The sequence below is a fragment of the Agrilus planipennis genome, unplaced genomic scaffold (assembly GCF_000699045.2).
Source record: "Agrilus planipennis isolate EAB-ADULT unplaced genomic scaffold, Apla_2.0 scaffold241, whole genome shotgun sequence".
Classification (NCBI taxonomy): domain Eukaryota; kingdom Metazoa; phylum Arthropoda; class Insecta; order Coleoptera; family Buprestidae; genus Agrilus; species Agrilus planipennis.
The window spans coordinates 18,747-44,933 of record NW_020439027.1 but is presented as its reverse complement, the minus strand read 5'-3'; the positions used below and the strand labels follow the sequence as shown (position 1 = coordinate 44,933).

Here is a 26,187-nt window from a genome sequence, read left to right as displayed (position 1 = left end):
TCGGCAACCTTTTGAGTCGGAAGAGTCGAAAATTACAATTTACAAAATTTCAAAGTTTTTAAAGAGCCACAAAATTTTTTCTTGCCAAAAATAAATAGTACTCGCATTTAAATAATTTTTTTTGATAAAAAACTAATCTATTTATTCATAAGAAAGAATATCTATTTATTCATAAGAAAAAATATCTATTTATTTACAACACTAACTTGTACTTCAATAACAAACAATTGAGCAAACAAATTCAGTGGGAGCCATGGCTTTGCATGGTTATTCAAGTAGAAAATTTAAACTTTACTAAACAATGTAACTTCTAGTTAGAATAAAAAAAGAATAATAACATACATTTGAGCAAACAAATTCAATGGGAGTGTTGGCTTTGCATGGTTTTAGAAAGTTTGGATAAATTTGTCTCATAAGCTCATAACTTGTTGTTTTAAGTTTCAAACACGACTCTAAATTTTCATTTAGTAATTGGCTTCTTACTTTACTTTTAATTATATTCATGCAAGGGCTTGCTCGCACTAATATGTCGATTCGAAGATAGTCAGTACTCCACATGCCAACTTTTTCACCTCACTGTAGCAATCTGGAAGACTATTAGGATGAGGTGAAAAGCGAGTACAAGTGGCTGAGAGATAGAACCAGTGTCTAATCCTCGTTAATCAATTCAGAACGATTTTTAAATAATATTTTCGTATGGAACTAAAGAGCCGCATGAGGCTCGCGAGCCGCAGGTTGCCGACCTCTGTAAATATCGCTTTAATATTTAGTTTAGGTACATTTTCCTTTTTTATTTTCTCCGTGTAGATTTTGTTTTTAATAAATTTTAACCATAGCATACTACCTAACACTAATTGGACAAAAATGAAAATTTTAAATAATCATAAATTCTGAGCTTGTTATTGAAAATAATAATAACTGAAAACGGAAGGTGCTAGAAATGATCTGACTACATTACTAGATTCTAGCATAACGTTGATACGGGGAGGGGGATGCGTGAAAGGTGATACTTCCACCTTCTATTTTAAAAACCGAAAGGGATTTTCTGCTGGCGCACACTGTCGTGAAACCCGCAACTCTCTATCTTTAATAATAATTCTGAAAATAGGATACCCTGTACATAATGTGTACAAATCGCAAGTTAGAAATGTAACGAGTTTTCAAACTCAAATCTCTCGTTATTTCGTAAAAACCGATCAAAATGATCACTAAGCGTCTAGCTGAAATGTAAATCCGTGTCGATGGCATCGCGTCTCGAACAAACTTGTTAAATGGTTGAAAAGAATACGCTGTTTGTTTCATTTCAGCGCTAATGCATGCCGTCGTGTTCGGTAACGTTACAGCTATCATACAAAGGATGTACTCGAGAAGATCGCTGTACCACACCAAATGGAGAGATCTGAAAGACTTTCTAACGCTTCATCAAATCCCGAAGGAACTGAAGCAAAGAATGCAAGACTATTTTCAGACCATGTGGTCTCTCAACCACGGCTTAGATATTCAAGAGGTAGGTAAATAGCATTCAACATACTTTACACTATATACAAGTTTACATAAAACGAACGAGCTCTCAATAGGGAATAAAATGTGAGATTTTCTCAATCGGACCGTTGCCAATATAAAAAGATAAACTCGAGGATTTCAGACGGATTGAACGTTTCAGGAATATTAATAAATAGAGAAGTTATAAACAAATTGGTTACCATTAAAGTTAAAATAAACCGAAAATAAGGGGAAATGGGAACCAAAAATTAAAATGATAAATGAAATAGATGCAATAGCTATAACCAAGCTCTAATATTTTCAAAAATAATTTCAACAGGGTGAAGCATATGACATAATTTAGAAGCACATAATTTAATTACTGTAACATTAGGACGTTCTCTAAATAGTAGGTTACAATACCGTTAATAACTTTTCATCAATTGCGATCAAGTTAATTCAGAATTTTACTCATTAACGAAACTTGTTAATTTGCGTTTATTTTGCTTCCTTTAGGTACTCAAAGTTTATACTTGTAGGTACACAATGTTTCAGGCGATTAATAACGTATTCCATCTTGTAGAAAAATGATTGATAAGGGTTTAAAGGAAAAGATCAAAACTTCTCATAGAGTTCTGTACATACAAAATTGAATGGTTTCATAGTTTATTTAAATAAATTGATGAAAACCTACTACGTATCCCTTGATTAATATTCTCTTAAACTAAAACACTTCATCAATGGTTCTCACAGTCTCAATTACATGACTGAAACAGTAAAATCTTACTAAATGAACCAAATCAGTAGATTTTTCACATACTGAAAAATCAGCTACAACTACTATAGAGAAACAGCAGTAGATAAAGTTTCAATGGACTGACTTTAGTTTCCATAATAATAGGACGAGGGAAAACTTCATCATAAAATCTACTGAGATAAAATAAAACGGAGAAAACAATGTGAAAACTATTTGTTTTTACCTGACTTGAAAATGTAACCTATACTCATCGTGAATCTGACTTGTACCTACAGATATGTTTACACTTTATATTAGGGGTTTTACCTCGAAATGAGAGATAATAAGCTGTAAACTTCTATAAACCTTTATGTTGTGGTTCTAAACAGAATCCTAATCGAGAGGTGCTGAAAATATTCTTCGGGATCAAAAATCACTAAAAATATATTAAAAACAGAGCCCTGAAGGTGGCTCGTGCGATTGAGGACGTAACGTCGAAAATGTAGGTAGGTACACTTTTCTAATGCAGGAATTTTGAGTTTTAACGAAAACACCCTAAAGCTTTCGACATTAGACGAAAATATACGGTAATAAAATAAAAGAACTAAAAGTCGTATTTACCCAAAGAAAAATTTCCATAAATATGAACTTGTCATGAAAGTTGACGAAACAGACACTGTTCACAATTCCAATGCAAATTTGCTTGAAAATTTTCAAGTTATTATACGACAGTAAACCTCTCCTGTCCGGCAAATTGTATACAGCAGTGTGCACAGGAATACGTGGAATGTATGAAGTAACTTTGAATATTATGTTCCTTTTGTTTTTGATAGCATCAAAGGAGGAAACTATGCGAGTTTCATTTCGTGGACCAAATGTATGAAAGAGGATTTGTATTTATAAAATATGCTGAAGCGCAGGGTAACGATCTGTCCTTTTCTAGCCGGTGACGTTAGTACGTGACAACTGGGAAATATGATTGTGACGTTTATAAGGTTTAGTTAATATTATTTTAAATTGAATTGTTTAAAATGGTGTTTTGTGTGGTGGTAAGGTGTTGTAATATTAGTGATTTTAATGCGGAATGTCAGTGTTTTTCTTTTCCAAAAGACAAATCGATTAGTGAGCAATGGATTCAAAAATATTATCAATAGTACACATTCAATACAAAAACAGCATGAATATGATCAGAATATTTTGTTCAATATGATACTGTCTATTGGAAAAATTGTTAAATTTGCCACGCCAAAAGTACAGATTAAACTAAAATAAAAATTAAATTCAATTGTTGCTCCTTCTAAATCTGTTGCGATATGGACTGAATAGTGACTTTTCCTACACACAGCGTAAAGATGGTTTAGTGAAATCAACTTTTTAAAAAAATCTAAAGAATTAAATAATGCGTACTTTTGAAATCCTGGATGTGCTCTAAAAATAGAAAAAATAATTTTTGACCAAACTCGTACAAGATTCGCAAAACATACTTTTAAGTGATATAAAGAAAAAAATGCATTTACCCGACTATAATTTTGACGGGGGTGCAAGTAGGGTCCCTAAGTGGATAGCCCACTACCCCTTGTGGGCCCCATGGGATTGCCCCACAGGACAAGGAAGGGGCATATAACGCCTTGTCGCGTTTGCGCATCATGAGTAATACCACACGTGGCCCCCGCGGGGAAAAATTATTGCTACCCCATTAAAAATTTTTGGAAAAATGAACTTTATTATTAATGAAAAAAATACAAAATTGAATGAGAAATATATTTTACCAATGAGAAACTGTTCACTTTTACATATGTAGCAACAGAATAACACATACTATTTCTTTACTTTCGTCACTATCTTTAAGATAAACCATTGTTAGGTAGTAATACTTTTATTGTTTGCAGAAAGTATAGGTACATTTCTAAATTTTCTTTTTCGTAGTGGTTTTCCACAAATTTCAACACAATTTATATCTCCATTTGGAGGAACATATACATATCACACTTATTTGTAAAAGTTTGTTTTAAGTAAGATTATGTTTTTGGGCTCTTTTGTAGTGAATACTTTAAATTGCAGTCGTTTTGCTATTGTTAGACCTGATGCGTCTGATAGTATCAGAAAGTACATTTGTTGACATGGTATAATTGGTCAAAGGGATTGTTCGCATTTTTTATAAGATTTTTCATTTTACCCAGAGTATTTTCAAACGGATTTGCTTCATCGAGCCCCCATAAGGTAGATTTAATTGTAAGTTTATACATGTGTTAGGTTTACCCAGAAAAACCCACAAGACAATTCCCATTTTAGTATCACCACTTTTTTGGTGGATTTTCGTGAGGAATCTACGGGGAAATCCCTATATCGGCATGCCCCTTATTAGCCACATAAGGGCCTCACACTACATGCGGCACGTCGCTTATAAATTAGTCGGGTAGGTGTAGGTATTTAACAAGAAAAGTTTATGAAAATTACTATCTAGCGAAAGACAACGCGGAAGATTAGTCGATAGAGTTAAAATTTAAGGCATTATTATTCTGTTACGTGCTTTTTTAATTTGCTGTAAATATTTTAACCTTTAAGTACAGTTAGAGAAAGGGCCAATAATGCCGAAACTCGCTCCGTTTATCACAAAGTGATGTCATGTGGCGCACGACGCAAGATTTGCACTCCAAGTATATATAAAACAATATTTATTTAGTGAAAATGCTGAAATATATTGAAAAATAACAAATCAAAAATTGAAGAAAAGCAGTTGGTTTTGCTTTTTATTATCTAAATACTGATATTATTTAAAAGAGATACGTAATGACTTTTAATATTAGAGAGACAGCCCATGGAAGCTTCGCTGATTTCTAAAATTTTTAGGGTGTTTAAGCGTTTTTTTGAAATTGTATATCTAGTAATTTAATATTATCTAAAAAAAAAAGGGTTACAACTGCTGCATGATAATTTATAAACGCCTGCTTTTCTAAAATATTTGTTTTTGTTTATAATTAACGAGCATCGACTTTAAATTGTTGCTTTCGATTTCATTAATGGCTAATGCTTTTAGGAAGACTACTTCTTTATTAAATTGGGGGTTCTTTAATATTCAATCACTCTGTGAATAGAAGAATCAAAAGCACTATGTTTAATGATAAAAGCTTTTGTTTAAAGAAACCACGGGGTGAAATACTTGTAAAGGTAGATTTTCTAAAAATGTCGAATGTTATATTGCAAGTGTTTCTTATGATAGTTAAATATAAAAAATGTAAACAAGAATTATAATTCTACAGTTAAATCGATTATTGGATAAAAAGAAATGTACCTATTTAATGTTTACCATAAATATCCATGGGAAGTCTATAGGTATAAGTACAAACTTTAATTAATTCGTATAGTTTTGACATTTGTTTTGAATTTAGATTACTGGAGTTTGTTAGTTCTTCCCGTAAATAGAACGAAATAAGTTTTAATATCAAAGAAGACAAGTATTACATTTTTATTGTTTTAGTTGTTTTAATTTATCTACTGATTATAGGAAGTTTTTAATAGAATACTTTGATTTGAAGTTCCTTTCAGAGTTATAACGCAACCAATCGCATAGGGTAATCGTTTTTGCGGATTTTTGGATAATTGTATAAAACAGGTAATACTTGTCTGTATTTGACAGAATGCAATCTATATTGATTAAAACTGCTGGAAATTATCAATATTCGTTTTTTTTTTTTTAATTTTTGTTATTAGATTTTAGATTATTATAGGGTACTTATTAATTCCGGAGGGTCACTCTCCAAAACCAAGTGTTTTTCTTCAATTTTTAATTTTTTATTTCATTTGAAAATAATAAATACACTTACCACATTTTATGAACTATTTCCATGTGAATATGTGAATTGCCACCTGAAACAAAAAAACAATAGTTAGTTTTCCTAATGTCGACTGATGAAAAATTATAAATGTTTTTTAGTAAACTTTTCAATTCCGTTACATAAGTGCCTTTGTAGAAATTTATTAATCAGTAAAATTATTTACTTGTGACTTTTTTCTGATGTATAATACCTAAGCCTTTTTATTGCGATGGTTTTACTTCGCCTGCTGACATCGGTTCGAAGTTAATTACTTTTTGATAATTATTATTACTTTTACTAGATCAAACAAAATCACATGGCAAAATATATTTCTAGTTATTAACTAACTTATTTTCCAATTAAAATACGATCGAAATAAATATGAAAAATAAAACAGATACCTACACAACTAAATCAACTTTTCTTTAGTAAATAGGTATCTAATACAAAAATTATCAATACAGAGAAATGGCGCTTCTTTAACGTAAGTTCGCGCATAAAGCTTAAAGCCGTGCTTTTTTGTGTAATTTATAACATTATAATATGTGATAATTCAAAAATCAATACGAATAGTCCCTGATCAATCTTAAAATTTTAGGATAATTAATGAATTTATTGCAACTGTCTCACAATCAATTAAAATTTTATGCTTTTAGCATCAGTTGCGCTACGCTTGATACGTAGGTAAAGCCACTTGCGCGCTGGATATAATTTATTGTATTACTGTACCTAACACGAATATTTTTTGTTGAATGTTTCTTTGTCTTTATGAACTGATTTAACAATTTTCTTATGCATTGACATTGTCTCCGTTTGAAACACGTTCAAACATATCTTGAACAATATAAGATGATATATGAATTTTCAATTTTCGTTTTTTTCTGTTGATATAAAACAGCAAGTATATAGGTAGATTTAACATGTATGTCTATTACATACGTAGGTATATACGTAGTTAACATTTTTCTTTATTTTACTGCTCACATTCTTTTATAAGATATTACATTGTTTCTTCGTTCGTATCAAATCAAATAAAACATTCGAATTTCTCAAATCAAGGGGTTATTCCCTTTTAATCTGTTTATTGAACGCACTGTCAACTAAATATAACGATATCAGTTCGAAGAAACGAAAAAAAGGCTGGCGAAAAGGCATAAAACGGCAATAACGCTGAAAAATTTCAAGTTATAGATATACAAATATTTCCAGCACATTAATTTGAATTGTTAAATAATCCAAACTACTGTGAAATTATTGAGAGACAGCGATTACGTCATTGACGTAGTCTATATGAACCAATCCAAACACTGCTCATTGAATGCAATTGTAATATACAAAATACAATATAAGCTACGACCAGGAATTGTAGATTCCATCGTTTTAAGTGCAGTCAAGTAGAGGTGAACGTAGGTTGTAAATAACATTGTATGCCGCATAACATACGTCTCAGTTATTTGCCCGTTATTATACGAAGTAATGCAAAACAATACGTGCCGTATGTCACTGAATAAAAATTGATCAAGATGCAAACTTTTAATATACAACATAGACTGTAGGGAGTAATCCGATCGGTATTGACTGAACTTGACGCACCTATTTATCAAATATGATGTAAGGCACCCCCAATAGAAAAGTACGGTTGGGTTAGGTGTGGGTCAAAGTCGGCTTGCCAGTCATGAGCTCTGGGACAAAGTTGAATTACAACTCTGGACCAGATTTGGTTGAACTACCAAATAATAAGATCGGAACAGGCCTGGCACACAACCTTGGACCAATGACGAATCCCAAAGATGTGCCAGAGTTGGCCCAGTGACAACTAACCTTCTGCCAAAGTTAATACAATTTGTAAATAAACTATATATAAACAATTATTTTAAATAACCAAGACTTATTTAAAGTTGGAATTAAAATAATAATTGTTTATTATGAATTATATAAGGACGAATACAACTAATTCCATAAATATTTATAATAATTCATCTTTATTTCTTTGCTGACCGCTTAGATCGTCCGCCATCACAACCTGAAGCTCCAGAGAGATTAGCAGATAGATTGTTATTAATTGTTATCTTTGAGAGCATCGACTTTAAATTGTTGCTTTCGATTTCATTAATGGCTAATGCTTTTAGGAAGACTACTTCTTTATTAAATTGGGGGTTCTTTAATATTCAATCACTCTGTGAATAGAAGAATCAAAAGCACTATGTTTAATGATAAAAGCTTTTGTTTAAAGAAACCACGGGGTGAAATACTTGTAAAGGTAGATTTTCTAAAAATGTNAAAAATAAAATATTGGTTACAATATTTATTTAATCATTTTATTTGAATTTAACTATAGAAAATAAGCGGTCAAGATTAATCAACCGAAGGTAGTATAGCCAACTTTGGTCCAGGTCTGTGACAGAGAAAACTACCCATTCTTAGTAGATCAGCTGTATACCTGACTTGGCCCAACCTTGGATGAACTCCGCTCAGCCGAAGCTGGGAAACCCAATGTTGAGCTACGGTTCACCCGACCGTCAACTCTGACAGTTCAACTACTGGTTTTAAGAGTACCTGTTAGTGTAATTCTGGACAGTAAACTATCTCAAAATGTTCGTTGTAATGTGAGGCAGTACGAAAAAAAATACGCAATTACTCGTGGTTTCAAGGGTACCTGTGGGTGTAATTCTGAACAGTAAAATATCTCAAAATGTTTATCTAAAAATCTAAACTACCTGAGTAAAAAGTTCACTACTTGCCTTTGATAGTCCAAAAATTTCATAAGTAAGGACTGATGAGGAGTCAAACTCAAATAAAGTTCGTATACCAATAGTCGCTTTTTCTCACACGGACGGTTTATGAAGGAGACGAAGAGGTGACTTGTGTCACCTTTTTCCAACTTTAGAAAGCTCTTATGCCTCCTCCATCAAACGTCCCGTGCGAGTGGAAATGAGTATTCGTATCTGAATCTTGTTCTAGTAAACAGAACAGGAGAATAGTTACTAAAAGGTGGATCTTAGAGGTAATTCAAAAACCGCGACTCATGTTCACACCGTTAGTGTAGTGGGATAGAGTTTCTCCCACTAGTACTAAAGTTAGAAAAACTGAGCTTTTTAGACATGGTGGTCCCAGGCTATAAGTTTCTCAACAAGGCCTAAGCAATTATATCAAGGGACCACAAGGCCCAACCCAAGCTTCCAATAATACTAAAGGCTCTCGTAAATGAGCTTTATTATATTTAGTATTAGATTAAAGAGCACAGTGTACACCATCACAATGATTATAACGTAATTGAAATCCGAAAGATTTAATGTCTTTAAGGTTATGTTGGTGTGTCCTCAAAAAATATCAAAAATAGAAAAACTTCCCTTAACTTGGATCGGATCTTAAATTAGACCACGGTATTTTTTACCATAACTAATACAATTTGTATTAGTTCCAAAACGATACCTGTCATCATTACTATATAACTTAAATATACTGTACACTGAACTTGATAATAAAAACTATTATATTATCTTTTGAAGATTATAGTTGCCATTAAAAGATAAATTTTTAAAAGTCAAATAAACTCCCAACTATTATTTTTATTTATGGGAACACAGGGAGTAGGTAAAGTGTTGATAGGTATCGAACCGTAAAGATTACTTTGTAAGATTTATTCGCGAGAAACAATGTTTCGCTTTTGAGTATATTACATTTTAAGTTGACTACAAACATCAATTTTAAAGGAAAACTTACTAAATGGAAGATAAAGTGTCTAATTAAAGGGCTTGATTTATCTTTATTCAGAATTTTACGTTAACTTGTTGAAATAACAACTTAATTATTGGTATGTTTTCATTAATTCTGAACTGGATGATGCTTTTCGTCAACAAAAACAATAATTAGTTCTAGCCAGTGTTTTTAGAGCAATTAATTATTCCTATACGAGGGTGGATTGATAAGTTTCCGGCCTGACCAAGAAAAACAAGGTTTTTAAAATTTTTTTTTTTATTTCTCAACATAATCTCCTCCAAGGCTGATACATTTCTCATAGCGGTGTTCCAGTCTATTAATGCCATCTCTATAGACTGATTCGTCAAGCTCCTCAAAATAACCATTTACAGCTTCGATTACTTCTTCATTGTCCGCAAATCTCTTACCGCCAAGCCATTTTTTGAGATTAGGGAACAGAAAATAGTCACTCGGGGCTAGGTCTGGAGAGTAAGGAGGGTGCGGCATCAATTCAAACTTTAGATCGTTGATTTTAGCCGTCGCAACGATTGACGTGTGCGCTGGTGCGTTATCGTGATGAAACAAGATTTTTTTCTTCGCCAGATGAGGTCGTTTAATTTTCACCTCGTGGCTCAAACGTTGCAATAAGTCTGCGTAGTATTGACCAGTGATAGTATTACCCTTTGCAAGGTAATCAATGTATATAATACCTCTTGCATCCCAAAAAACAGTAGCCATAACCTTGTTCGCCGAAAAAATTGTTTTTGCCTTCTTTGGAGTTGGTTCCCCTGGTCCAATCCACTGTTTAGACTGTTCTTTGGTTTCAGGAGTGTAGTGGTGGACCCACGTTTCGTCAACGGTTACGAATCGACGCAAAAATTCGCTTGGATTACGCTTATACAATGACAAATTTGCGGTAGAAATGTTTTTTCGAATCAATTTTTGGTCGACTGTTAGCAAACGCGGCACCCATCTTGCACAGAGCTTTTCCATATGCAAATGTTGGTGCAAAATATGTTGCACACGTTCATATGACATCTTACAGGTCTCAGCTATCTCACGCAGTTTCAATCTGCGGTCTCCCAGCACTATTTGATGAATTTTTTCGATCATATCTGGAGTTGTGACCTCAACGGGGCGTCCTGAGCGAGGCCCATCAGAGGTGCTCACACGACCCTTTTTAAACTCGGAAACCCACTGCTTAACGGTTGAATATGACGGGGAGGATGTCCCCAGTGTTGAGTCCATCTCTTTTTTAATTTCCTTCGGCGTTAACCCCTTCAAATAAAAGTATTTGATGACAGCACGATTTTCCTGCTTTTCCATTTTTACGAAAACCACAGAGGCGTCTTGTTCAGCGTGCTGTCAAACCTACACTAGCAAGGAGATCGGGCTGAAACTATAGCTACAAGCTATCCAAGGATGGTACTATAGAATGTCACCTCAAGGTAGGCCTAGTGGCGTCATCTCTTGGTTAGGCCGGAAACTTATCAATCCACCCTCGTATTTGTAACGAGGACTTTGCATAATAAAAGATACTCGATTCTAAGCTCTCAGCGAAGTCGTCTCAACAGCAACTAAGTTACTAAATCTGATAATTTGAAGGGTCTATTTTACAAAAGCGACCTGCAACTTCATTAGTGTTCCGAATTATTCCAAAGAAAAATAACGAACACAACTCCAACAACTTTATAAGATAGTTTATTATTTTGTAAAAAAGTGAGTTATTTAAAAGGATTGATGCAAAAATGCAACTGAAAAGGAAACAATCGGTAACTTTAAATAATTATGGTGTTTTATAAATCGTGCAAAAAAGTTACAGAATCTTAGGAAGAGGTCACTAAATTGATATTTTTGAAGAAAATAGGCACGTGGACAGATTTCGCTCTTATAACCTTAAACGAATAAGTTAAGGTTGTTTTAATACGTTGTAGAAGTAAATTAATGGTTGTTTTATCATTTTTTGGTTCATAATTTCTAACTAAATGTGGTACATATAAAGTATGGCGTAGTGATCAAACTATTCACACCAAAACTTAAAAAAGCATTGTTTTAAAAATGCGATTGTATACATTATATACATGTGTACGTCTATTTCTCTACACAATATATCTAATAAAAAGTCAATTATACCTTATTACCAAATGCAATATGGAACAATCAAAGGCTAACCGCCTACGCGTACTATCCTAGAAAACTAGATATCGGAGCACAAACTTAAAGTCAAGCGAAAGAATTTAAAAAACATAATTACTGATAAAGGTTAGAGAACGCGTTCGTAGTCTGCGCGATAAGTGAACGAATTACAATTTCGGATAAGTTCAATTGTCAATCTCAAAACAAAATTCTTTGTCTACGTCGCAAACCGGATGCGCACTGTCTTACTGCGCAGCGTACGAGCGAGAGCAACTTGGTGATGCTATATGGTACAATACTTTCTACTCTTATCTTTAGTTTTCCTGAAACTCATGAGAACCTTCACCATACTGTGAAGATACAAGCGATTCGTCCAGTTCTGTAGGTCTATGGAAATAACTACTGAAATGCTTCCAACTATTTATTAATGAATAAAGTTTTGATATTGTACCACTTTTTACGATTTTATTTCAAATGAAAAAAACAGTATCTATGTTCTTATTTTTTGGAAACCAATAAAACACAACTAACAATACCTATTTAAAGATATTCATTATTACATTTTTATTTAATTTTTCACCAGTAAAAAGTGTGTTTTTATACATATGTAAATATTAACCTACGATTCTGCTTTTGCATAGATTCTTCGAGAATTTCCTGAGGAACTTCGAGGTGACGTTTCTATGCATCTTCACAGGGAAATACTGCAACTTCCGATATTCGAAGGCGCCTCTCAAGGCTGTCTGAAACTCCTGTCCTTACATATTAAAGCCAACTTTTGCGCACCCGGAGAATACTTGATTCATAGAGGAGACGCACTGACATACATCTACTATATATGTAACGGCTCAATGGAAGTGATACAAAACAATATGGTTGTTGCTATTTTGGGTAAATTCAATTCATCTTTTACATATGTAATCATACTTATATTATAATAATTTCAAAAAAATATATACATCGTCTTACAAATTTATAAGAATTCGTAAAATTGGAAATTCCAATGCTGTCAGGACAGGCAATGTACAGTAACAAGTATCAGTTAATGGAAATTTAAAATTAATTAATATATTTTCTTAACATCTCGTATACAATTTTTAATCTGACGATATCAATCTTCGTAACACCGAAAGGAAAATTTCCTCCTAGCAAGGTTTAACAGTAAAATAATAAAAACAAAAAGTCGTTAATTTAATTGGCTCATACGTTTACTAGCAATTTGTAGAAAATAAATAACTTATTATATTTATTAATTTAATGCAAAAATTTGTTATTGTTAAAAATCTGCAATTGACTTGAGCCCCATTTATTATGGAACATAACCATAGTCATTAAACGTATTTTCTATTTTGAGAAAACTAAACTAAACGTACAATGGCTTATCCTCCTCTGTAATCGAGTCAAACTGAGTTATCTCATCACAGTGCTCTTATAAATGGGTGCCCAAATCCTGATTGGATAATACAATTTGACTCGACTCCAGCAGAAACAGACATTGTTGAATAAAAATCTAATTATGGTAATGATTCAGTTATTGTCATAATTTTAGGATTCTACGGAATACTAATTATGTTACTGAGGTTACATATTCATTTTCAAAATGTCAATATCATGTTATTTAATGTTGCATAATATAACTTATGTGATGTTAGTCTATATAAATATTGTTTGCTACCTTTCGAATGAAATTACCAGGCTTTTCCGTTGAAAAATATTAAAAACAGGCATTTTATTAGATTAGCACCTTAAATAGCATATTCATTTCGAAACATTTTCGTAACTAATAGAATGAGAACAAAATAAATACACTTGATTAAGCCATAAAGGGATTGGCAATCATTTTAAACGAAGGCCATTATTAAAAGTAAACTGTACTAAAGAACCCTCAATTCTTGCTCAGTTTATCGAAACTACTAGATGCGAATCGCTATTTTGAACTTATTAGTTCTCATTAGCACGCCATTCGCAGAGATTCGATAATTCATTGACCAAACTAAAGTATATGTAACAAGCACTTAAGATTTTGAACTCGGTCAAAAACCTTTATAAAAAGTAAGCCCTTTTTGACATTAAACAATGAATTCCGTATTTTATTTTATCCATTCATGTTGTATTATTGTTTTATTTACTTTGGTCGAATTTCTGAACAGATTTAATCGTTAATTAAAAAGTTACGCAATTTTTGCATATTTGTGTATACTACAAGTTGGGTAGCCTTTTAATACTTTAATATTTCCTTTAAGCCTTTTATATACGCAGAATTCTAAAAATATACGAATTCAGTCTGCTTACGTAACATTATTTGTAGAGGTTTTGTGTCTTTAATTAGAATTAGCGAACTAATTGTCCAATTAGAGCCCACTTCGTTCTTTGTTAGAAGCATCAAATTTATACATAAGCTATATCTAAGAATTTGCTAATAATTTTATCAATTAAAATTTTTTTTTTTTGAAAAACTTAAAGGGCAGAATTTTATAAAAAAATGAACTGAATTCATTTCCGAAAACATTTTCAGAACGCCGCCTATAGGGTTTACAGTCCCGGGATTGTCCAGGGGTTTAACGAAAAAGTAGTCTCTAAACTTTATAAATCATGAGCACACCATCGTCGAACGAGCAACCCGTCCGCGCGACGAATCGCTTACGCTATAGTGAAATAGGTATAAATGAATTGGACGATTCACTGGCTCTCAATTTTCATTAATTCTGGCAATATCGACAATAATTGCAATCCCTGTTAGGCCATGGCCCGCGTCACTGTGACATTTCGATTAAATTTTATTCCTTCCCCTTGTAGTAAATAATCAAAGCCAAAAAAGGGGTGAAAACAACAACCAATAACTACAACCAACGTTTTGCATCTATACTTGGAAGAATATGATAAAGTACATGTTATAAGTAGTTGAACACATACAGATAAAATAATAAAAGAATAAATAGTTAAAATCAATTAGATCACAGTGTAGATATAAATAATACAAAAATATTATAAACAATTAAAACTGTTAAAAACCACGTGGTAACATTCAAGACAGCATAGACAAGTTAATTTTTGATTAATCAAACGTGGTTTTTAACAGTTTTAATTATTTGTGATATTTATTCTTTTATTTATACCTTGTGATGATCTAATTCATTTTAACTATTTATTCTTTTGTTATTTTACCTGCATGTGTTTAACTAATACTTGGTTGTATAAATGTACCATACTACGGCCTGCAAGTTTGGAATGAACGTCTTATATCTGTAAAAAACTGAATTTGAGAAAGCCTCCAATCATAGAGACAAAACGATGACTGCGGTTTTTACATGGAAATAGTTGTTTTCTAATTTTTCGACTGTGACATTTTGCCTTGTATAAAACAGTGTCATATACCTACTTGGTTTCCATAAAACTTTTGGATAAAAATGAGGATACGCTATAAGAAATTGGGAATACGAGAGGTATGACGTATTTTTTCTTCCTTGAATCATTTGCACGTTCCTGCATTAATTGGTCAAAAGTCAGGACCACTCGTCAAAGATTAAGTGAAACGTTATGCAATATTATCATGGTAGAACGGTACAAATACGATTAAAGATTACTACCGTTTCGATGACGATTATCACTTCCACGAATGTTTATTAGATTCACCAATGTCAAATTCCGATAATAACAAACTGCATACTAAATTGTTACGTTTTCGAAAACCGAACGCGTGGCTAACGCATCGAATTATGAGGATACGGAATGATCGTCAGGCTGCTCAGGTGTTTGTTGAACAGCCAACTCGAACCGTACAATTCGAATGCTTGATTTCTGGAGACGTTTCTTTCATGGCATTATGGCAGATATGAGATATGCCATTACGCGTTACCGGCCACAGCTGCAACACACATTACACGAAGGAGACTACGCGCGAAGGGACGTCTTTTTTGAATGGTACCTTATCATAAACGAAGCTGATCCGAAATTCGTTTAAAGCCGTTTTAATTTTAACATTGAACGTCCCCGTCAGTTGATGGAATTGATTGTTGGACTAACGAAAATTCGCACTTAATTTTAGAGAAGAAATTAAGCTGCTGAGACTGATGATGCGAGCAGGTGTCAATGCACGGAGTGTACAATCTTTGATGCTTCAGTGAATAGGCAGACATATCTAATAATTACGAGTCACTTTGGAAATGGATGATAGATTTTTCAGCAGGATGGAGCGCCCACACATTTCTTCAGATTTTAATGCAAGATTTTCTGAATGATCATTTTACGAGCTGGATAGGACGCGGCGGCGTGTTCATTTTAATTTTGGTACCTGGGATTTATCAAAGGTCGTGTGCTCGGTTTAAAGTTGCCTCCACTTGACGAATCAAAAGCTGCAATTGTCGCCGAATTTGACATCATTAATGCATGACAACGATATTTGGCTTGTACCATAACCGAAGGACATCAAATTTTAATACCTTTAGTAATATTTTTCTTGTTTGAGCTCACAATTCATTATAGTCTATTAAAAAAAAACTTTTGGGTGTTTAATTCTCACCAGCCAGTAATGCTAGTGAGCGGGCAGTCCCTTCCAACTACGCCGACAGGACGGAAGGCCCTCTTCAGCCTCCTTTCAGGAATCGTGAGAATGGGTGGGTGGTGGTTCGAGTGAGAAAGATGAGACGGATGAAATTAAGACATAAGAATGAAAAATTATCTCTGCAATATTACTGCCTAAGTGATCCAAGGAAACCACAGAAAATCTTGGATCAAGGTAGACGGACCCGGAATCAAAACCAGCGTCCTCCCGAATGCTAAGCAATGGTCTAAACCTTTAGGCCATGACGCTCGGTAAAGTCTATTCCTTGTTCATATTTTTACTTTATTGGCGGTGCCCTGACTTTTGCTCACCCCTGTATATTGTAAATATTTTCAACGAAAATAGGTTACAAAAGTTATTTTCGATTTCATTTGGACTAGTATCGGTCCCCGAATACCTTTATGATCACGGGATTCGTAAACCCTAGCTGTGTCGTAGTCAAAGGAGTTCCGAGTAATGGTTGGCCTACCTTAGGTAGCTACGACGAACGGACTACATTGTAAGATTATTTATTTATTTGTTTAATTAGAGTGGCAACGTTAACTTAATATATTGAACCAATTATATATTTATTTTTAAATAACAATAATAATTTCCTTTTTTGTTTTCACCTTATACACTTTTTAAAAATCAAATTATAGTTAGTTATGATCACCCTCATTTAAATTTTAAAATATATATCAGGATTTGTCTAAAGATAATGGTCAAACTTGAGGTAAATCAGTAATTCCACAGAGCGCCTACGTTTGAGTCTAACTGTAAAATATATACATAGTTCTGTGCAATTATTTGCGCCTGAAAGGTTATTTTTTTATTTTTTTCCAGCGATAGTTTTCATTCGTGTGAAGTATGCTATTAATTTAAAATGCAATTTCCATTTTCAACGGGAATGTTCAAATACAGATTAATCCCTGCAATGTTTCGAATATTATGAAAATTTAACCTTTATTTGTTAATGAACAGATTTACATTAATGAATATTCCAATCATATTTGCAATGCAAAGCAATAACTTGTTCAATCGTTACAAATTATATGAACCTAATTTGAACTCAGTAAATTAGACAGGATCGTTACGGTTACCTATTAATAGTCAGGAATCTGCAGGTACTACAATTACAGTATAAGTAGGTAAACTAAACAACTGATGGTAAATTGTTGAAAAACATTCAGCTCCAGAAAAGTTCGTTAATTTTAAGTTTATGTGATTATTTATTCAAATAAATCTTGTGATATAGATAAACCTTGGAATCACAATTTTGAGCAAAACAAGGCGTACGTAATTTTTCTTGAAAATTCCAACGATTCGACGCAACGTGACAAGAATGCTACGATAATAGAGTACAAAGTGTTTCCGTGCAATTGTCTTTTTCTACAGTTAGACGTTAGAACGCCAAGGATTCACTTCATTAGCTGTTAAATTATTATTAAAATTAATTAAAATTTACAATATTAAGAATGATCCTTCAAATTCCTAGGTATTATGCATTTCTTATACAACTGTATAGGGTTGTTATTTTCCGATGCGCTTTGTAGAATTTTGTAGACGAAGTGAAACCCATTGCTTACTATATCTTCTTTGTTCTTGATTCATAAGGAAATCAAAAACACCTTATGAGAAGTTTTTAAGGTTTTCGGAACTTAAACGATTTTTTTCTAATTTTGAAACTGTTACTATTAGGAATAAATAAAAACAAATTTGACTGGTTTTGGACTCATTTTCATTACCTACTATCGCTCTTAATATGAAGTTTGGAAAAACTTTGGCGGTTGTTGTAGAACAAACAGAATAGCTCAAAACCCCAAACCGCCAAAACATGACATTGTAGTTGTCCGAAGCACTTTTCGGTAACAAAGTTACCTTCTTCAGGGACTGAAGTGAACTAAACCTATATGAGAACTGATCCTAATTTATACTGATAGTTGTTAAGGTTCAGTGAACAAGGCCCAATACCAACAACGTTGATGTTCAACGGACCCTAACAATCATAAAAGTAATTAAACTAGAACTTTGTTACCGAAAAGTGCTTCGCACAACTACAGTGTCGTATTTTGGCGTTGGGGTTTTGAGCTATTCTGTTTGTTCTACTGTCGCTCTTATTTGTTTAAAGTTTTCGATAAAAAATTCTAAAATCAAGTACGAATATATACTTAACTGCTTCAACACGAAACATCCATAAATCTTTTCGAAAAGTAACCGTCCTATTTTTTATAAGAAAGGAAATATTCATTTTAACATAAAGCTGCCGAAAATGTCTTGGAATACATATTTTTCTTGCGGATTATTCTGAATCCATTCGTTCCGCTCAAAATAACGAAGTAATTTTCCAATTGATTTCAATCAAAAACCGATTTGAGAATTTAATGGTGTTCATTTAGGAAAAGGTGACCTGGTGGGCAGCGATATCAGTCTACACCTTCAGCACTTCGCTAGTAATCCAAGCGGGGGTGGCCCTACCAATTCCATAGACATGATCGTGAAATCAAGTAGCGACGTGAGAGCGCTAACCTACTGCGATTTGAAATGCATTAATATGCAGGGGCTTATCGAGGTGCTCAGATTATATCCGGAATATCAGCAGGAATTCGCTAATGATATTCAGCACGACCTTACATTCAACGTACGCGAAGGATATGAGGCAGAGGTGCGTAATTTAATTTTAAGCTGTGATGCCGGGATGTGAAAAACTCACCTCCATGCATAACGAAGTATGTTTAGGATCAAATAACAAATTTTATTCAACACATGCGTGATTACAGTGCTACAATTACTGTGCCATGGCAAACACAAGCGTATGAAGATTTAAACGATTTTCTGGCTTACGCAATCGTTATTAAATTAAAATTCTGAATCGCATCAAAACCTGGAGTTGGCGTTTTATTAAAATATAAAAATATGTGAGATTGCAATACTACCAACAAATTAGCATATTTTCGAAACAATTTATAAAAAACAATTATGTGGTTTTATGAAATCACGATGCAAGTAAAACTTTTTTTGCAGGCATTTAACTGTAAATTTTCGGAAAATTACTCGATTTAGGGTATTAAAATTAAAATCGCATTCTTAATATTATCTTAATGATTGGTAAATGGGAATGATAATGGGAAATCAATAGTAGACAAGATATCCAACTATGAATTTTAATTTCAATCTGCGTATGAGAATACGGAATACATAATAAATAGAATCATTCAGATGATAGACGCATGTTAAAAACTGAGAACAATATTTATTTAAATCATTGAATCATTTTGAACTTAAGTTATTCTATCAATAATTTCATCTTCGCTTTGCGTTTTACAATCTATAAATGTAATTGTCATGCACTTGCACGAATGAGTGAGAATATAAATGCTACACGGTTGCCTCATGCGAGCCATGGGCGCCGCCATATTGGCCTTGGCTGCTCTGCCGAGCGCTTTTCAGCTGTAATACGACATGCGATAGATGGACGAAAAAATTTGAGGCGATTTAATAAAAGTTTCACTTTAAAAATGAAGCAGACTCGAATCGTGTTCGAGTTGGACGATATCTCCGATTTCTATACTTCAGGGGTAACGAACCAACCACACTACCCGTGTACATCCATCGCTTACACGTATAAATTTTATAGATAACGAGGTCATTAGAGTAACTAATGGTATGTCTCGGGTGGTGGGGAGTTTATGAAACTAGAGCAAATTTGAGGGTACGTGCAGACTATCCAGGGAAGTCGACACCTCCAAAATTCTACTTTTTCGATTTCAAAAGTATTCGCTTTATCAGTTTAAAAAAAAAAGGTGTTGGTCGTTACGGGACGTCCGGTAGATGTGGAACAATAAAGTTAATTGTAGAATCTTTAATAAAAACCAATAAAGAAATATTAAGCACTTAACAGTGGTGTTTGGATCACAGGAATTCAGTAGATTTTAGAGTGTCGTCCGGCATACGAGTACATGTCAGTTTTACTGCCAATCGCGTCAGTAGATGTTTCACATCAAAATTTGATTTGACTTCGCCAATATTCTTCTTCGACAGTTCCATTCTTCTCTCGATCTGTTCTGTTCTGGACCTGTGGAGGACTTTTTGAGTTCCCGTTGTTGCACCATCATTTATGTTTTCTTTTCATATTTGTCAACATTCTTGTTTTTGTGATTGTCCGATTTTTCAATTGTGTAATTTTGTAGTCTACTGATGTTCATGTCCGTTTCATTCATCATCTCCCATCACCCCCAGACAATGTGTCAGTTACCACAGCAGCATTGCTATTTATAAAAAAATATTACACCTATAAACTTTTTGTCTTTTTGTGTGCATCAATTAATTATTGTCCATTCACTATTCATAATTTATTCCATTATAAATTCATTCAGTTTGATGTCGTAGATTCAGTTTGGTTTTCTTTCTTGTTTTCGTGGAAGAGGGAAAATCTTCAAATGACGCCCAGCCGATTTACAGAGATCTTTAAACATCCTATTTGTTCTTGAACATTATTAATTTTTATACACGTAGCTATCCAAAAATCACTAACTCTTTTCCTCATTGACTTAAAAACAGTTAAAGACTTTCTGCCTAGTTTTGATTCTTTAACCACTTCACTGGTTGCTATCGGTTAACTATTGTGGTAAACAAACAAATTTATCGCTAGAACTGTTACCAGCAATCCAATCGGGTAGCAATTAGATGCAGCAGCAATTTTATTGGACGAGTTTCGAATGGAATGATAAGAAATAAAAATATTTACATCATCTAATATTAAAAGCATCCTGTATATGCCCATAAATATGACTCATTAGAAAAATACAATAATTAAGAGAAGGTATTTTTATTTTGACTGAATGGGAGTTTAAGTGCGCCCTTACCAATTAAAAACCCTCTACCTCAGGCCATTTTAGGCCCGATCAGTTCAAGTCGTCTTCAGCAGCCAATTCAATTTAGCAAACAGATGCCTTTGTGAGGTCTTTATGAAGTAGAGGAAAAATCGATCAGAATATTTTATCTCGGACTTCAATAAGTTGTTGATCACAAACTTAATAATCTTTATACTTATTGTAATTATTGGACTGGTGACCCATCATATCACGAGTCGTGGTAGGAAAACTATATCAGAAAAATGTATTTTTCTCAAAACGATATTGTTCTTGGAAAACAGCTCTAATCACGCATTTGTTGAATAAAGTATGTGCCATGTTTGTTAAGTGTTTAGAAAACTCACTAGTTTATAACAGTTACGAGTTACGAGTTGTTTCATATGAGACTTACTTTTCAGTTAGAATTTATTCGATTATTGTTCAGTTAGTATTAATTAGTTTTAATCAGTTATTAATAATTCGCTCTATGGGAACGAGACGACAAGCTTAAAGGTTCCTAAAACCCGATTACCTAAAACCATTTGTTTCTTATTGTCTTTAGTATTTGTTACTAATTTTTCGAAAATATTTTTACTTCAATTACGATTATGTTTTTAAAAAACTTTTTTCACATCTGATTATATGTATAGCATGTCACTAGAAATTTTACTAGTTCGGAGTAGTCGGGTAAAAAATTTAACATTACATTTCCATCAATACCGATTTCCACTTATATATTGTCGTTCTATTGTTTTCGCTACCACACAAAAGCATTGAGGGAAATCTCGCAATGTCGTCTATTTACGTGTTTTATATAGTTCAGAGGACTCTGCATTGTCTAAAACACGTAATTGAACGCTCAATTCCGGCATTATTAGATAGTTCCTCTGCTTTTAATTATTATCGATCACGAGTTATTACCGGCAATGAGACAAAAGGGGCACTGGACATAATAAAGCAATCAGTAAGTATCTCCCTAATACAGTCCATTTAGGTATATATGGAACAAATAAATACTAAACATGAGAGAAATCAATTATAAAGTAGTAAGTCACAATCGATGAATAAAAAAAAATAAAATTTAAAACATTACACATGTATATTAGTTAATCAATAGCTCAATTTTAATTTTGGTAATAAATTATTCCCTACTTAATTAATGCGAAATAGAACTACATACATGTACAAAAAACAAATTTTATTGCTTTTAATTTCAATTGTGAATTATTAACAGCAAGAATCTGAACTGAACGGAGTTCCATCATTAATTCTTCCATCAATTAGTGAAGACGATGAAAACATGCACGAAGACGAAACGTCACTTTTATCGCCAAAGGCATCTCCTGTCCATACCTACAATACAAGTCCTAGACATGCCAAATTTAATTTTAGGTAAGTATTTTGTGCCAGGGAGATTATAAAAGAAATAGTAATAATGAATTTAATGGCAGTACGAAGTTTGTTCCTTTGCAGAAGCCAGGACAGTTACGAAAGTTCATTAAAAAGTCGTAGAACCGGTAGTACGTTTAATAATAATCTCGCTTTACTTCGAGAAAGAGTCGAGAGACAGAGGAGCGTAGTTTTCAATTGTAACAGGATTTCCAGGACCGGATCCTTAGAGGAACTGGATGCTAATGTTCGTCATGATGTCGAAAATACTCGAAACAGTGTAGAGAGATTAGATAGTCAGGTGTCTTCCCTCCATCAAGATGTAGCAGCATTAAGTATAGAGGTAAGTGAACTATTAAAAACCATCCATTAAAACTTACTGAAATTTGATTTATATTCTGTGTACAATATGAAACTCCTAAAACTTTGATACTCTGATTTCGTAAAGTGAGTATAACATTCGAGGTTAACAGTTACAGAAGTATTTTTCTGTATGCAAGTGTTCTTTTCTTTTCTCATTTATTACAAAAAAAAACTAAATAGTGTTTTAACCTTTTGTGAAATTCAAATGCATTACAATCAAGAATCCAAAAAATGTTATGTTAATTAAATCACAACATAATTTACTATTTGGGAAAATATTTATTAGTGTGCATATCTGAAAAGGGTTCGATATTCCAACTTGATGGTCGTGGTCTAGAATTGGTTCTCCTTTTTCTGTGAATCAATGGAGGACGTTGTCGTTTATCTGACGTTTTCCGGTTGCTGTGGTTGACTAAAAATGCACTGCTAAGTCACAGCATTGAATTTAACCCTCTCACCACGTTCTCTGAGGATGTCAAAAAAGAGCAGCCGGAAAAATATTGGATAAGTCCACTGATTCATTCACCGAAAGGGAAAGCCAATCCTGGATTAGTTTTAGATAGATTTATCCTTTTCATGAGTGACCAATTTCACACAATTTACAAATAATTCCCAAACAATTTTTTTTTCTACTCAACTAAATATTTGAATATTGCATAAAATCGTCGAATAAGACTCACGTAGTAAAGCATTGGGATTCTCCAGTTATTAAGTAATGAGAATTCACTCCTTGTATTTGAACTCCACATGTCCACCCCAAAACATATGATCGGGTAGTAAAGTGCAATTGAGGCTAGGGTCGGACGGTGGAACAAAAAATCGAATGCATGGTGAGACAGACGAAATGAAGGCAGAAGAGAATGAAATATTATCTGTGGAATATTACTGTCCCAGTATTTGCCTAAGTGATCCAAGGAAACCACAGAAAAATTTAGACCAAGGCATCGAACCGGCGTCCTCTAGGCCATGCCGCTCGGCACTGCCAAAAAAAATGTTTTTTATGTTTTCGTAGAAAAGGGGAAATCTTCAGAAGACACCCAGTCGTCCGTACGACTGGGGAGTGTTGGATTCCCGAAGAAAAATCCTGGAACCTACCGAATAAAACCCCTCTACCTCCCTACTAAAAAAAATTCCTTTTCGTGGTTTAAATAAAGTCGGTATAAAATAGGCGACGCCTATCGTGAAAAATCACCCCTTCGCCGTCGCTACATTTCGAAATAATGACGTAACTAGGGACTTGGGTTTTTTATATGTTAATGATATTTTGAGACCTACCTGGTCCAATCTCTTACTAAAAATTAAAAAAAAAAAGAAATTTAACTATACCTACACAATACACATAAAACCAGAATTCAAAGTGTTAACTACATAGAAACACAAACAAAATTGAATATCTATAGAAATTACAACTTTTTATTGGATAAAAACGAACATAAATAAAATCGAATATATCTGTATTTGTAAATATTAATTGAAAACGCAACAGCAATGTTTTATATTTGCTGTTCTAATATAAGCAATACGTTTTGCTGAACAACAATTTTTGCAATAGGTACGAAACGCTATCCAAGCTCTTCAAGAGATGACAACACCCTCTTCAGTTGGAAGTATGCAGTTTCCAGCTCGTTCAAATCCTAATATTAACCAATTTCCAATAGCCAGTAAGGAGGAAGGTGGCTTTCTCGCCAGAAGTACGTCCCAACCACCCGAGATGTTCTACTGGGAAGAGGATGGTGTAAAAACCCGACTGTTACCAATAACATCGTTCAAAGACGAAAGCACCCAGACTAATTGTGAAGAATTAATTTCACAATACATCCTACAGAATCCTAGACGCGTCCTGTCCATTTTAGGCTTAGATCCAGACAAAGTTAGTTCCGATTTTTACAAGGCCACAACGATAGGCAAAAGTAGAACGTTCCCTGATAACATATTCGTAAGAGGTTTGTCGAAAGGAAGTAGCGACAACGCAAAATCAACGAATCATGACGAATTTCCTATGATTACATGGGATGAGAAGGAAGACGGTAAAAATAGCAGTAATACTACGAAAAATTGTCCTTTTTTTTGGGATCCAACAAATATAAGAGACTGTAAAGCAACCGGGGAAGTGCTTGAATCTAACGAACTTAGCCATTCTTCATCGTTACAAACAAATAATAATTTCTAGTCGTTCTCCTACATTATCAAATTTTATCCTTTTTTCTCTATCTCAGTTATAATAATACCGTATTGAAACATTCAATCAATCAAATTTCAAAAATTATTCTTGATTAACAGTAATATAAACTCAGTAAATGATTAATTACCTAAAATGTTAACTAATAGTTATTTAAAACGAAATCTTGAAGCACGGCCGTAGCTAGGGGGGCATTGGGGGGGGGAGCAATGCCCTACCTTGAAATCACAATGCCCTACCTTAAAAATACCAAAAGCTAAGATAAATTATTAGGTATCTAAACTTTTCCGAACATACCACAGTTTGTGACATTCATTTCATATTATAATATATAATTCTTTGTTCTGTGTATAGACGGCATTTGAAGCGCCATCACTTGAAGCGATGGGTCTATTTAATTATAATATCTGTGATGCAGAGGGAATTCCCCGTAGCATAGGTTGCAATATGAGCTAATAAGTTTGCAGGAACAATGTGATCTAAATGGTATTTTTGGTCGTATCTATTTACTCGTATCACCCCACCCAAAATTAATTATTACCTCACTCTCTCAGACGTGGATCTCTACACCCAAATCTGGAAGTTCAACCAGATTGTTCGCTTGTTTTTCATCATTGAAGATTTAATAGTTCTTAGATATATGCTCAGGCTCTGTCACAGAAATTATTTGTCTGCGAATAGCTATTGAATGTACATCACTGACCTTGAGGTCAGTGATATACATGGTGATTGATTTAGGAGTCCGTGCTTCGAGGACAGATCAATTATGATCAATTTTTCAATTTCGCCCTACCTGTAACCAATGCTGCCCTATACTTCATTTCCTTTCTCTAGCGATGTGCTCCTTCTAATGTCTTGAATGCGCGCTGGCACAATTGTAGGTAGGGAGATAAAAGCTCATTATATTCTCGACTCTTGTTCATTAAACATACTTTTTCATACAGTACCTGCCAAAAGTTTTGTTCAATCATGAATAGAAGTGCGAGTCGAAAATA

The 26,187-nt window shown here is 33.6% G+C and overlaps 1 protein-coding gene across 1 annotated transcript in view; it reads left to right on the top strand.

Annotated features, from left to right (window-relative positions):
* The window catches only part of LOC108738725 (potassium voltage-gated channel subfamily H member 8-like), a 100,744-nt gene extending 75,357 nt beyond the window's left edge, over nt 1-25,387 (top strand). The window contains exons 9-14 of the mRNA XM_025976429.1: nt 1,308-1,507; nt 12,510-12,759; nt 18,808-19,073; nt 22,496-22,653; nt 22,720-22,993; nt 24,566-25,387. Coding sequence (XP_025832214.1) covers nt 1,308-1,507; nt 12,510-12,759; nt 18,808-19,073; nt 22,496-22,653; nt 22,720-22,993; nt 24,566-25,183 — 1,766 coding nt within the window. The 3' untranslated portion in view covers nt 25,184-25,387. The remainder of the gene's footprint in view (nt 1-1,307; nt 1,508-12,509; nt 12,760-18,807; nt 19,074-22,495; nt 22,654-22,719; nt 22,994-24,565) is intronic.
* The last annotated feature ends 800 nt before the right edge of the window (nt 25,388-26,187 follow it).